Here is a 15,440-nt window from a genome sequence, read left to right as displayed (position 1 = left end):
GTCAATAAATATTTGTGTTATTTTGGTGGGTTCAGCTGGATCATGGGTCTATTTCTTTAAGAAAAAAGTAGGTACCGGTAAAACCCTTTGCCTAACTCATACAACTGACACAGATCCTGAAAATTCCTTAGATTTCCATATTTAATTATTTTACAGGAGGTGATGCCTCATTTAGTCCATTGTTTATACGTATGGTCGTGTAATTTCAGGAGGAAGTGTGGCTGGAATGCAGGCCAGCTTTTTACTTAGTTTTTTGGCAACACTCTAACTGTGGCATCGAGTGATGCAGCGTGTTATGCTAGGCACGTCGTCTATTTTCACCCCATAGGATTGGCATTTAATACCAACTAACTGTTAGGTTATGGACCTCCCTCACTATCTACCTCTCATACCCTAACCCTATGTCACAGGTCTGTACACCACACTCTGCAGGTGACCAGAGAGAAAAAGAGAGAGATGTCCGCTGTTCGGTCTTTCAATGCAAAACACATTTTGTGCAGCTGCATACTGCAGATGTGATTTGATTCAGCTCTCTCTTGGTTTTACCTTTTTGCTGTGTCTTGACAAGATATCTCCCCACACGAGGGTCACCCGTTGTGATAAAGGGAAAGTGAAACTTTTTAAAACAGGAGTTTTGTTGTGTTGAACGAAGCCACCGTAGATAATCTGTGTGTTCAGTGCGGTCTGGACGTTGATAATCATTGCCATGCAGCGAGCGCAAGCAGGCAGATGCGAGTGTGTCTGTCCTTCAAAATGTCGTAACCCTTCTTCAACAAATAAACAAAAAAGGAACTCAGAAAAAAATAAAACTATGATCACGTCTTCACTACCTAAATGACCATGTTTTAGAAATGAATTACATTCTGGATTATTGGATTAGAATGGATACATTTTCATATTGTTTGCCATTCTAATTAGTTCATGAGCAAACCAAAAAAAATGTATATATAAAATCCTAAATTATATATCAGCTATACATAGTTTATACAAAATGTAATTTTCACACATTGGGATTCACAATTAATTATATATATATATATATATATTGCGTATTATACATGTTTGCAAGTCTATGTATAGACCACTAAAATTCTGCAGGGCTGGAACAGTGCAAAAGCACTACTGGGTCTGGCGGCGTTCAGGAGCACTGTGACAAATAGGGCAAGGCACAAAGCAACAAGCAGTTAGAATCCATCAACCATCCATTTACCACTGAGTAGCGACGACAATCTTGCAGCCTGCTAGAAGATGAGGAGGGGTTTCAAGAGCTGCCGTGGATGAGCCAAATGATCTGCAGCTGTCGGTCCCTCCAGGATTTTGTACACTTTTTGGGGGATTGTTGCGGCCTAAAATGCCTGATTTCGCCGCAGCTTTTTAAAAAAAATTGCAATGCATGTTGGGATGTTTTTAAAAGTTTTTTGCAATTAAATTGCTGCAGGAAGCAAAAATTGCAACACTAGTTGTATATTTTTAATGTAAAAAAAAATCTACTTTTTATTATTAAACTTATTTTCTTACACAGGCTTTGATGTGATTGAGTGATGCCTAGATTTTTAACCTGAGCAGAGCCATTAGCTTTGTGAAGTTACATATTTCTCTGCTTCACTCAGTGAAGTCTCTCTCTCACACTATTTTCATTAATACACACACACACACACCCCGTTTGTTTTGCATTCAGACAAGCTCTATCCCTGCTTATTTATTTAACTCGCCTTGCGTCTTTCAGCCTCTGTCACTGATTTGTCTTGTATGTTGTCCGTGTGTTCCAGTCATTCTCCTGGTGTGTTTTGAGGTAGATCGATGACTTTTGTTTGTGTTCCACCACAACGCTGCACAGTGTGCAAAAAAGTTTACCCCTGCTTCTGTGCAGAACATCGGGGAATTGCCTTGCACGGTCCTTAGCTGTTATTATTGTAGGTAAATGTGCAACGTTTGTGTCTGACATGTCTGCATCTCAAGGAAGTGAGTTTGGTCAATGGTCACCAACTTTGATGACTTATGGCTCGCCGTTTTCGCGGGGGACTGCTATGATCAGTGAAACTCGCGGGGGAAACTATTTTGATTGGTCACATTTGCAGGAAGGTTGCGGTGATTGGACAAAATTGCAAGGTCGCCCAGAATTCACAGGGATTGGTTGAATTTGCGTTAATTTCCTGGAGGGACTGCTTAACACTTCGAAGACTAAAGAACTGGTTGTTGACTTCCGCCAAGAACTAAACAGGATCCCCAACTAGGATCTCCCTGCAAAATAAGCAAATATGTACCAGCACTTAGGTCACTTAGGTAAAAGAAATGAGTATCTCAGCTCTGCGGCTGACAAGCACACGAGAGCTCCGTGTTTGTCTGATTGTAAGTGTTTGTTTTTATGTGCTGTCCTGTAAATGTTTGTTTGTATTGTGTTTTTTTATGCTCTCTGTGCAAGGCAAATTCCCCTAGGGGCAATAAAGGTTTCATTCATTAATTCATTCAAATAGAGCAGCTGGTGTGTGAGCCTTTTAAGTCTTTAGCTTGTAGCATCAGACCTTATCGCTCGGTCTCTCTCTCTCTCTCCGCTGTTTTTCTCATAGGTTTAATAATAATAATAACTTTATTTATATAGCACCTTTTTAAAAACACAGGTTTACAAAGTGCTTTGACAAATAGCAAGAACAAAGCAAACTAAACCAAACACAGAAGAACATTAAGAACAGTAAGAATATAACAGATACAAAATACTAAGAATAATTAAATACAATTTAACAGAAAAGAACCCAAAGTGCACGATACACAACCAGACATATAAAACCCGACCATCACAAGAACCATCATAAGAACCCAGGCAACACAAGAACCCAACAACACGAGCTGAGACCAAGAGGACCAGAGATTTAAAAAGATGCAAGAAACTAAAAGAGCTAAAAGCAAATAAAAAGATAACAGCAATAAGAAGGTAAGAGCAGTAAAAGAAATAAAAACAAGTGGTTAAAGGATCAAAAAACCCAAAACTATAATATTAATAAAAATAAAAATATGAAACATAAATAGACTAAGTAAGATAAGAAATTACCAAGTTAAAACACAAGAGGAGATTAAGAGTTTTAAAAAATACAGTTTAAAAGATACTTCTCTACAAAACCTGAGTAATGCTTCTTGCACGGTCCCTCTGACTGCCAACTCGTTGCATACTGATTGCGGTCAGAGCAGCCGAATGGACCTCTTCAGTGGTCCTGCAGAGCTTTGAGGTCCTCGCGCAAGACTGCTCCCCCCCCAGCTATTTCTCTCTGTTTCTTGCTCTCTTGTGCAAGCAGCAATTTTATGAATAAAAGAAAAAAATGGACCGCCCAAGTATCGACTATGTGTGGGAAGTACTGTTTATTTAACAAGCTGAACGCTGCCGCTATGTTAGCGCCAGTTAGCGCTCCGTTTTGCTCAAAGCTGCCGGCGCACTGATGATGACGTAGTAGGGGGTGTAAACACAGAGCAGCACTCAGTTGACATCGGCACATTGTCAACGATCCCCGATCAAGCTTTTTGTGTCAGGATCGGATCAGTGCCTCTCTAGTCATTGTTACAGGTGGGGTTGCTCTTTTTGGCTCCAGGACAAACAATTGCTGATTTCCAGAGTGACAGGATTGAGTGTTCATCAAGGTAGCGGTTGAAGAGATTGCAAAAAAAAAAATCCTAAGCCTATAGCAGCATAACTAGGAGCTGGTCTATACCTGCGCCAGCCCTAACTAGAAGGGATGTTTTAAAGGTCCCATATTATGCTCTTTAGTGTGTTTTCCATGTGTCCTGTGCATGTTTAGGCACATCTATTTGCAAAAATTCAAAGTCCGCGGAAACGCGGCTTCTCCTACATCCTCCTGTTAGCTGTAGCATTAGCTGCATGTAATGCTCGGTTCTAGCCCCCCTCGAAAAAAATTTGTCAGAGTGACGTCTTGATCACTGATATAAGCCCATTGGCTCGTTGTGGCAAGCCCTGCAGCTCATGTTGCACGCCCATTAACTTCTGTAGCACACCCACGATATGCTGTAGCCTGCGGTAGCACAGTAGTGCTAAGGTGCTAATGTTTATGCTCCCCTCGGACAGAGCCAATGGCTGCATTCCCAATATGGTAAAAGAGGCGGGACATTTCCGGGAACCGTGCTGAGCAACTGACCAATAACGACAGAGCGGATCGGCAGACCAATCAGAGCAGACTTGGCCCATGTGGGGTCTAACAGTGTGGGCTCAACAGAGCGTAGCTGACGGACTCAGAGCGTAGAGGAAGCAAGGAGGAGCAGTACAAGAAAACAGAGACTTTTTTAGAACTTTATCTGTTGTGAACGTACAAAAGTAGATACATAGATTAAATATACAAACCCCAAAAAGGGCAGAATATGGGCTCTTTAAATCTATTCTTGAAAGCTAGGAGAATGTCTGCATCCCGGACCCTGACTGGTGGATGATTCTATTTTCATCTTGCCATTGGAGAGATTATTACATGTACTGAGAAGTACTCTTGAGGTTTTTGTAACGGAATGGTCTCCATTAGCAATATTCCTGAAAGAAGAATGGTTAAGTGTAATGTGAATGGGGATACAAATTATCTGAGTAAGTTTCAGTATATCAAATATTTTGCAATCCCTGCTTGTATTGATTACTGCTATTTTTCTTTTTAAATTGCGTTTGTGCCTGTTGTTGTTTGTAGTTTTTATTGTCTTGTATTAACGTGTATGTCCTTGTTTCTCGTTATTTTTATTTTTAAAAGGAGTCATTCTCATTTTTAAAAGGAGAAAAAAGAGTTGCACTATTTGCCAGCACAGCCTTTCACAGATACTGTTACTTACTTACCTGTTACCAACATTCAATGTTTTGTTTTTTTTTGGTTATTTTTAATAAATTATGGAGTTTCAATGTTTTGTTACTCTTCTGGGGAAGAGCATGTTGGCTTGAAACGTCACTTATCAATAAATCCTTCAAACAGGAGCTTCCTGGTGTGCAGATCTATTTGTGTTCATTGGATCTCATTGAGGGATGTGCATGTCTTTTTTTGATTTTCCATTTTACGCAAGGCCCCAGTTTTTTTGAATTTGGATTATTATAAAGAAAATACTGACATGTTATTTTTCTAATTTCTAGACAGAAGCATTTTTATTTTAGTTATTTTAATTCAAGGCTGGTTAGTGCCTCCATTACAGCTACAAGGCTGAGTTAGATGCAACTTACCTCAGCTGAGAGGCAAGATAGTCATTGTATTGTTTAGAAAATTATGTGAGACTATATGAGAAAAGTCATCACAGAACATATAGTTTCATTTTGTGCCTGCATATGAACGCATGTGTATACACTACAACTCCCTTCTCCATGTCAAACAAGCCTATGGAGCTATTATTGTGGCAAAACTATTTGAAAATGCGTACACAGATCCACAGATGTGTGTACTGATCTGCAAATGTAGTAATTGCAAAATGTTTACTGATTTAATAATGGCAGAAAAGTGAGCTTTTTTTGCTGCAAGTCCTGAAAATACACACAAATCATCGCTTACAGCTGAGGTGGGCCTCTCCATTGGCCTCTCCATTTGTTGCCCTGAGCTCAGGGCAACAAACCAACAGGTGTGTTTGCAGATCATCAGACACACATTTGAAGATATATGTACGCATTTACGGATCTTGCACGGCAGGAGTGTTGCAAAAGTCACGTGGAAAATGAAGGCCAATGGAGAGTCCCGCCTCAGTTGTTTCAGGACTTAGAGCAAAAAAGGTAACTTTTCTGCCATTAGTAAATAAGTAAACATTTTGCAATAATTGCAGATCAGTACGTGTACGCATTTGTGGATCTGTGTGTGCATTTGAGGATCTTTTTACACATTTTCAAATATTTTTGCCACAATAATAGCTCCATAAAAGTCTGTGATGCAATACTCCACTCGTGTCTATGCATAAGACTTTAGATAGGTGTTCAATATAGTGAGTCCTGTTCAGCATTTGGGCCGTACACATCCACAAGATGCAGTACATGCCTGTAAGAGCAGTGATGAGGCGGAGGGGATGTGACAACAACAACAACACAGAAGCAGGCACAACGATGAGAGTTTTTGGGACATACTGATTAACCACATGGGTACGATGTGTCATTGACACGGTGATAAATATGCCTGTTAAGTTAACTGACGAAAGGTAGGTTCTTTTTTAGAATTCGATTTTGAAATCTGCAATCTAATGGGAACAAGAAGGTGTTTCAGTTTAACCAGTGACCCTGAGTGTGTCTGTGGCTGCATTTGTATTTGTTTAGTTTTCATTAAATACTTATCTGATGTGTTTATTTTGGTGTCATAATGAAAAGCAACACAAAGATGCAGTCGTGAGGACACGTTCAATTTTCAACGGCTGCTGTAACTATGACATCTATGGACACATTATTTTGAAAGTCACTAGTATACGGGATAAGTCATTAAAACAACACACATGGGGTCATTCCATGAAGCAGGATTAAGCAGAATCCAAGCTTTTTTCAATAAATCTGGCTCATTTAAGGAGGGGGTTTTTCATCACCGTAGCTTATATGAATCCACGCTTAGTTACCATGGTAACTCATGCTGGTGAACAAGTCTGCTCTGGACCAGGCTAACTGTCAAACTTGTTTAGCTGTGAGTCAAAGAATGCCTGACGTGTAGAAACAGACTAATATAAGACCGTTCAGTCAGGTGAGTTTCAGCGCTCACATCACTCATGTCATGTTATAATAATAATAATAAAGATCATAAAACTCTCAGCTTTATTCAAACTCTATCATGAATAAAAACCTTAACTATGCAAAAGTCACACATCTAATGCAACTACACGTGAGAAAATATAAAAAAGTTAAAAAGAACATCTTATCTTCTGATCTGATCTGATAAAAAGCCCAATAAATAATTCACATCCCACAAGGACACACCCTACTCTGTCTCTGATTGGCTGGTAAAACAAGAGCTACAGGCATACAGTGAGAGAGAGTGAGAGAGATGCCAATAAAGCAGTACTAAAATGGAAATTGAGTGAGAATTTAATAAATACAAAAATTAGAGAGTGAATGAAAGGAAAAAACAATATTCAACCTGGTATAAATGGCATCTCCTTCTATTTATTTTGAAAATATTATGACAATAAAACTGAAATTTCACTGTATTGACCACTGTGGAATTGGACTTACAGCTTTTTCAGCTGCACACTAGTTGGACACTTTAATAAGAATATAGGATAGGATAGGATAGTACTTTATTGATCCCCAGAGGGGAAATTCGGGCGTGACAGCAGCACAGACAAGCTCAAATACACATTAAACAGAATAGATAAGATAAATAAAAATAAAAAATAAAAACGGGGTATAAGTTAACTGGGGGGAATTGAGAATTGAGACAGTATTTGAAGAGAATGACATGATAAAGTAACAAGTGATGATTAAAGTGACTTGGTCACTTTAATATATTACAACAATTACCTTAAAGTAGGCTATGCACAGACTCATTATAAACTACCTCCATTCACACACTGCAGTACCATAAAGGCTTCTGTGCAGCTGTAACAGAGGTCTGCTCTATATTATACAAGTATCATTTTTAATCTGATTTCTATAGTATAAAGGGTTTTATACTGTAGTGACCCTAAATGGACAGTCGCTCTGAGATCGGACAGTTTGTGGAGCAAAGGCTCGTGGGAAGGTTAGTCCAGTTAAGAAAAGTGTGTTAATAAAGTTAAAGTCATTGTCCAGTAATGTGGTTGTTATCATTGAGCATGTTTAATGTTCACTGTGATAGAGAATGTGAAATCAGGTAATGATTGTTAAACCATGAGTGTGAGAGCTGTTGCAGGTGTTAGATCTTATGAGCAGCTGTTGGATGCTTCAATTTCCCTTGGGATGAATTATGTTTTTAAAGAATCAAATTAGGTATCTGTATCTATCCTAAACGTTAATTTATTAAAACATTTGCAATGAAAGTTAAGGTTTTTTGTGCAGCAGATTTCATACAGAGGCAATTCAAAGTGCATTAAAATAGATAGACAGTTTCAATAAAAGATACAGAATAATGTAAAGTCAAATGCACATGAACTGAAACATGCATAACTTGATCATTTAGTCTGTCGGTATTTTTCTACCATGCCATCTCCCTGGATTATTATTATTTGGAGTTTTACCTTTTTTTTGTAATAAAATCTTTAAATTCTTCGAACAGCTCACTCAGCAGCGTTGGTTCAGCTGTTGAAAAAACATTGCTCTTACTCTCCCCTCTGTGTGACTCATTTGATCGTCTTTTCATTCATCCATTCATTTGGGCTTTTTGTAAACATCAGGTGCGTGCACAAAGCGAGACTATGCAAGCCTGACTTAAGTAAGTCCTGATTAATTAAGGCTGGATTGTGTTCATGGAACCACTTGAGGCAAGTGACAGGTGAGCTTGGCTTTCTTTGGCTACGTTTATGGAAGACCCCCAGGATAATTAGGTCCATGCACTGAGCTAAATGTTAATGAAACGGGATGCTGATTTTACTGACAGCGTGTTCTGTTCATCGGTAGCCTAACATTATTATCTTATTATCGACTATTGAATATTGTTATTATTGATGTTATTAACATAATACTCGATATACTCAATCTCAATAAAGTTAATACACTTGTGTTTCTGGTGAATGATTTAAAAAAACTGAAGAAATTGCAGTGTGAGAGCTGGCAAAGCTGTGAGCATTAGCAGCTACCAAAACAGACATGGCTGTTGCAGCCATCGCTACCACAGTCTCTTTTGCAGCTTTTTCTACCTCTAATCTGCAGCTAAAATATTTAAAGTCCTTGAGCACCACCTGTAGGCAATCATCTGTCAATTGGTACAACCTTAAAGTATAAGTTCACTAAAGAAAGCACAAGTGTGTTGCCAACAGCCACATGGTGGAGCAAAAAGAACCATATGCAAGTATTTCAGGAAAATTATGTAGAGGAAGTTATTTTTCAAGTTTAAAAAGAAAAACAAATTTTGAAATACACTTGTATTATAGTTACTGCAGCGCCCCCTTAAATGGTATGAAATCTTCATCTTAAAGGAAGAAAGAGCAACATTTTACAAAAACATAAATATGTCTCTGAGTCAGACTGTCTACAATGAGTGAGAAGCGTGAGTCCTGCCAGCTGAACTTTTGTCAGAGCTGTGTTTACATCATGTTTGGACAGCTGTTTAAGTCAAGGTCTAGAGAAAAGAAGAATAAACTAGCCTACTCACTGCTAATTTTGATGTCATGTAAGTTGTCTTTAGATCATGATCATTCTGTGTCAATTTATGTGCAATATAAAGCTTTGAGTTAACCAAAGTGTGTTAACATTAGCAATAACACAACAATGCACGCCGCAGGCACTTGCAGCTCGAGCAAAGGACAATTTTGTCTGCCTCTTGTGCTTAATGGTGATTAGTTGTGTGTTCTAATTCATAACTCCTTCATGTGATCGTGATTGGAGAGGGGTTGGAGGTGTGCTGCTGGAGGAGTGCAGAGGCTTCAGAATAGAGGAGGTGTCAAACAGCAGTTTGTTTTGTTTTGTTTTTGCTTTAATGCTGGTGCTCAAGGGCGACATCTACTTGATCAAAAAATCGCACATTCTTCAATTAAAACAACTTAAAGCATACTCTAACCACCCAAACCCTTAAATCTGTATAGGATTCTACTCCAGTTACCTTGTAAATTAACCTTTTCCTCTATAATATAATTAGATGAACAGTATAGGTCCTTGTTTCTGTGACATCCCCCAACATCACAGAAAATAGATCCAGCTACAGGTATATATACTCATTTTCAAGTACATTTTTGAACATCTTCCCTAAATGTAGATATCATATAACAATACCAAAAAAGATGTACTGTTGACTCAGATTCTAACAAAACCTGCATTGATCTTATTTTCTAATACCCCAAATATTTAACATTTTTCTAGTAGCAAGAAAGTTATAAATTATTTTTAATTGAAAGTACATTGTGTATGAGTCAACAGCTGTTTTATATATCGAACCAAAAAACAGTTTCCACGGTGTAGGGCAGTCTAAAGTATCCTCCCATTTTTTAAAAGTAGCGTGTGAAATATATCCCAAGGACCAGCGTGTTAAATGGAAGTTATATGTTTCGGTTAATTTTCCTGTTTTGTAACCATCTGTGATTTTTTTATAGCTGATTGACAAACTAACAGTTTATAATCAAATGTATTTAAAGAGCAGAACACAGTTGATTAAAGGATTGGAAGGAACAAATAGTACCGCTTTCATAAATACAGATACGTTTCCCAGTAAGTTCTCCACTAAACCTGTGACGAGGTTGGATTTGCAAAAAAGAGTAAAGCCTTCTTTGGAACAGAGGATGAATACCTTCCAACAGCTTGGATGAAAACCAATCCATGTGCAAGTACATTTTTTTCTTAACAAAGGTGGCCTTTAAAGTAAAGCATAAAACTTAAAGATTATGTAGTTTTAACCCACCTGATTCATAATTATTATTAAATATGACACTATGTTTAATTCTTTCCGGTTTATGACTCCAGAGGAATCCAAGAATCTTTTGTTCAAGAGTCTTAATTCACTGAAATAAAAAAAAATGCCAAACACTTCAAAATAATATCCAAATAAATTTTTTGAAAAGCCTTCTCCAAATCAGCAAAAAAATATCTTTAATTAACAATTTTCCATAACTTCCAACAATTGTCTTATGTTATTACCAATGAAGGGAACCTGCATAAAACCTGATTGGTTCTGATGAATAATATTAGACAACACTTTTTTCAATCTATGGGCTATACACTTTGTAAGTATCTTAACATGATAGCATTGGAGTGTGATTGGTCTCCAGTTCTTAAGATCTACTGTGTCCTTATATTGACCATTGGGTTTCCTGTTTAGTGTAGTGAAATGAGGCCCTCTTTTTGAGAATTTGACAGTTATCCAACATTATATGTAAAATTAAAACAGGAAAGTAATGTTTTCTTAATTAAGCCCAAACATTTCTGATAAACTTCTGTGGGTATTCCATCTAAACAAGGAGTTCTGTCTGCTTTAAAGGACATTATATCAGAAGATTATATCAGAAGATTCTCCTCTGTAATCAGTCCTTCATATAACTCTTTTTGAATATCCGTTAATTTTCTTTAATAATTATCTGGAAAAAAGAGTAGAGCTTAGGCAGCACAGTAGTTACTTGAAACATTAATTCATTAAATACTATCAGTTTGAACTAATAAAACAACAAGGCTCTCTGTCTTTTGACGGTCCTTATTTAACGGCGCTGCTAACAAAACAATACCAATCGGGCGCTACTACTGTTTCTAGACTAACAAGGCTGACCGAATGAAACTCCTTAAAAGTGAAATAAAACCATTTGAGCCTCTTCGCAATACACTTAATTATTTAGTTTTTCAGGCAAATTTGCAAAGCTGCATGTTCAGGAGTGAGGTGTAAGCTCATAAAATACTCTACTCACCATCATGTACAACCTTTGTCGGCGGCCTTCATCGCCACTAGTTCTTTGCCGTCTGCTTGTTGTGTCAGGGGCTGTATCCGAATTGCCAAGGACCTACTCAATCTTTCAGTAGGCAGTAGGCAGTAGTACCTACTATCCGTGCTGTATACTGTTAGTACCTACTATTCAGTAGGCGCGCACAGTAGGCAGATATTTGTTCCTTCTTCGTCTGATTCATTCAGTAAGGAAGTGACTTCATTTACGTATTTCAAGAAGAGTAATGCTCATATGAGATGAGATTCAACTTTATTGTCATTACACATATACAAGTATAGAGTAACGAAATGAGGTTTGGCATCTCACCAGAAGTGCAAATTAGCAGAAAGTGCAAGAGTCTGTGCTATGTACAGTAATTGAGTGCAAGAGTCTGTGCTATGTACAGTAATTCTGTGCTATGTACAGTAATTGCAAAATTTACAGATGTAGACAAAGAAAGTGAATTATTAGGTAATTTCATATACAGTCAGGTAAACAAAAACCAATATCACAATGTAAATAAAGTAAAAAAAAAACAGATTAAATAACTAAATAACATACAGTACATAAAGGAAAGTACAAATGAAAGACAGTAATATACAGAATATAAAATAAACCAATAAAGACACATTTAAATAGTGAAATCATTATTTAAATAGAGGGGGAAAGGTTTTATAATAATGCAGACATTTGTTATCTATTGTTAATTAAAAGTAGTGATTTCAGTCTGGACTTTAACTCTAGATTAAAAATTGATTCTATTAATCCATGCTTGTTTGTTTTGATTTGGAGGCGGACGTGAAGTGACGATTAATTTCGCACAGCATTGTGGGTGGTAAAATACAATTAATTTCCTGAAAGGATGCATCCGATCCATACTGCATGAAACCTGGAAGTTAGTATCCATACTGAAATGTTCAGTATACTGAGGTGGACCTAAAAGATGCATACTGAATGACCACGAAAGTTCAGTATACTGAAACTCCATACTGAACTGTGGCTATTCGGAAAGGGCCAGGGCCTATAACAGAAGCCTAAAACAGTTGTTTTCTTAGTTGCAAAGGTGACGGATGCCCTCTTTTGGTATAAAATGGTATTACATGTGACTGCCAGTAAAATTGTAAACAGCTTCCCGGTGAATACATTTTTAATCGGTTAAATTCTTAACAGCGAATAATCGATTAATGATTAATCATTAACATCCCTAGTTTAGAGTAGCGAACCTCTAAATTGAATACAGTTTACAGCACAGCAAGCGATCAGTTTAATCCAACGAACATGCTGTGCGAATATTACTTTCCTAAGGATAATGGTATGCGAGTTATGAGCCTTGAACACAAAACACTTAAAAGGGATACTTCACCCGTTGAAACATGAATCTGTATTGACATTGGGTCATATATGTAGTAGAAATGTGAAATACATTTTGAAGTTGGTGCCTTCTTGACTGAGAAAAGGCAGAAAGTGTCTTTTTGGCTCATGTGGATGAAAGACACCAAATCCCAGAATGCACAGCAACGCAGGCCACTCCCACTAAGCTCCTCTATTTACAGACATTTACTTCAACACCGTTTCCTCAACTGATTCAGAGATTTCTTCCAGAAGGAATTGGCATTTTGGAAATTCCTGGCAGAAAACAGACTCTATGTCTGTGTCCATAGGCAAACAGTGAGAGCACCGACACTACCAGTCTGCCCCAGCTCGAGCCTGCCCCAACTCCTCGTCCTCACTGGCACATCAACCGAGGCATAACACCCGCCTGTCGGCACCAGCTGCTTCGCCGCTATATTGCGCCACGTAGCGATAGCCATGAACATCCGATTTGAGCACAAGACCTTCAAAATCCCCTTCATCCATCTCAGTTTGAAGTTGAAAGATAATTTTTTCGCCATTCTTATCAGCTTTCTCCATAGAGCCTGTTAGCATAGCTTCCAAGCAATATGGTGGACGTTAGATTTCGATTCTGGGAGTGAGTTCCCACCCACTGATCTGTGATTGGTCTGTAGCTTCAGTGGTCGAAAATATGAGGAACTACCGCTAACCGCAACAGCTGCCAATGGCGCTAAATGACGATTTTTGCGTCATCTGAGGCTCCTTTTCAGACTCAGGAATACAAAGATTTCCCGTCTCAGGGGAAAATGAGGGCGGGATGCACGACCACCGAAATACTACCAGAGATGCAAATCCCTGCTAACTGGGCTCAAATGAAACTCAGTCAAGCTATTCCAGCACACAATGCATAACTGGAAACATTGTTAACCATTCTGACATGAAGGGGCAAGCAGAAGATCAGGACTCTAGGACCGCGGCCACACTGACAATGTTGTTCCATACCGTGCTTAAGCACGATTGTCCCCCCACTCATTCCCCCGCTGGCCTGCATGGCCTTCGGTCACACTGCTCCAGGACAAACCGGGCCTGCTTGTGCTCGTGCATGAACTGTACCGTGCTGAAGCACACCTCTCCGAAACGTGCCAGGGCCAAGGATGTGTATCCTGCTTGAGCATGGTACGGAGTGGTCACACTGGTCAAATGAACTGGACTTCATTGGTAAAGCGTGCTGAGGCACTGTACGGATTGCCAGTGTGACTGCTCCCTAGGACTCTGGGAAGTTGTCCATAACAAATTCCTCTGTTGGGCTGATTATTTGCTCAACCTACCTGCCACCTTGGCTGGTGGGTTGAGTAAGCCAACACTGTCACTCATATATATTGCATATAGTACAAGTCCTGTACTATAATGATCTTATAATTCTTCATATTTAACAGTGTAGGGCATGAACTGCTACTATTACTGCATGTGCTTTTATATATATATATATATATATATATATATATATATAAAATAATAAAAAATATATTTATATATTTATTACCTGTCACCTCCAAATTAATTGTATACTATATCATATTATTTAATTGTATTTCTTACTTGAATATTTGGTTTTAGTATTTGTATATTTGTATATTTCTGATATTAGGCATCTACAGGCTTGCTCCAACAATATTTCGTTGTACTTGTACAATGACAATAAACATATCTTATATTTCAGCTCCAGAACCTTGGAATTAACCCAGCCAACATTGGATTCAGTACTCTTACCATGGAGTCGGACAAGTTTATCTGTATAAGGGAGAAAGTAGGTGAGCAGGCCCAGGTTGTCATCATTGATTTGGCAGACCCCAACAACCCCATACGCAGGCCCATCTCGGCAGACAGTGCCATCATGAATCCTGCCAGCAAAGTAATTGCCCTTAAAGGTAAGCTCTGCTACAATGAATATGTAGCATGGTTATCACTTCATGCCTCATGCGCAAGCTATAGAGAAGTGTTTAGTGCTTCTGGAAGCAAATAGAAATGGTGGGTTTGAAAACATAGGATCATTTATATTAATTGTGTTTGTGTTGTCAGTCAGTTGTATGTAATTGTCATAGACTGCCTCTTTTTTATGTTCATATGCAGACCACTCCATTTGTGTTTGTCAGAAAGGTCAATTAACTAAAGTGTAGTGTAAAAAGTTTGAATGTGCAATACAAGATAGTGTTTAAAAAAATAATAATTTAAAACCTCAGCACCAGTGAAATGTCATGCTGTCATGAATGCTTTGTCTATTTTGCTTGTTTTTGCTCTTTTCATTTCCTACTGCTTCTTATGTTTGCAGACGGTGAGTTGAATTTTACATTTTATGAGTTGGAAAGTGTTAACCTGTATTCACCATACTGAAATGTTTGCAAATGAATTCATTCTATGAATGCTTTTATTTAAATGATAAGAAGCAGGGAATATACAAATGAAGGCAGTTTAAAGGAGTGTTTTTTTCCCTTATACTACACTGAATACCATAACTATTCTATGAACAGCCAGGCTTTTATTAACTTCAGTCAATGAAATGACTCTTCCTTTATTTGGGACAGGTGTCAATACCAGGCCGACCTTTTGTTATTTTCAAACAAATCTTGTGCACAGCAAAGATGGGAAAG

At 38.2% G+C, this 15,440-nt stretch overlaps 1 protein-coding gene across 6 annotated transcripts in view; it reads left to right on the top strand.

Moving 5' to 3' along the window:
- The window catches only part of LOC109992096 (clathrin heavy chain 1), a 78,913-nt gene that overhangs the window by 3,635 nt on the left and 59,838 nt on the right, over window positions 1–15,440 (top strand). For 5 of the 6 annotated variants that reach the window (XM_065960334.1, XM_020644592.3, XM_065960336.1 and 2 more), the window contains exon 2: window positions 14,513–14,720. The exons of the other annotated variant lie outside the window; for it this stretch is intronic. In XM_065960334.1, the coding sequence (XP_065816406.1) occupies window positions 14,513–14,720 (208 nt within the window). The remainder of the gene's footprint in view (window positions 1–14,512; window positions 14,721–15,440) is intronic. 6 annotated transcript variants of the gene reach the window in all.

Source organism: Labrus bergylta, chromosome 11, assembly GCF_963930695.1.
Source record: "Labrus bergylta chromosome 11, fLabBer1.1, whole genome shotgun sequence".
In the NCBI taxonomy this organism is placed as follows: domain Eukaryota; kingdom Metazoa; phylum Chordata; class Actinopteri; order Labriformes; family Labridae; genus Labrus; species Labrus bergylta.
This window is presented reverse-complemented; position numbering and strand designations above follow the sequence as displayed.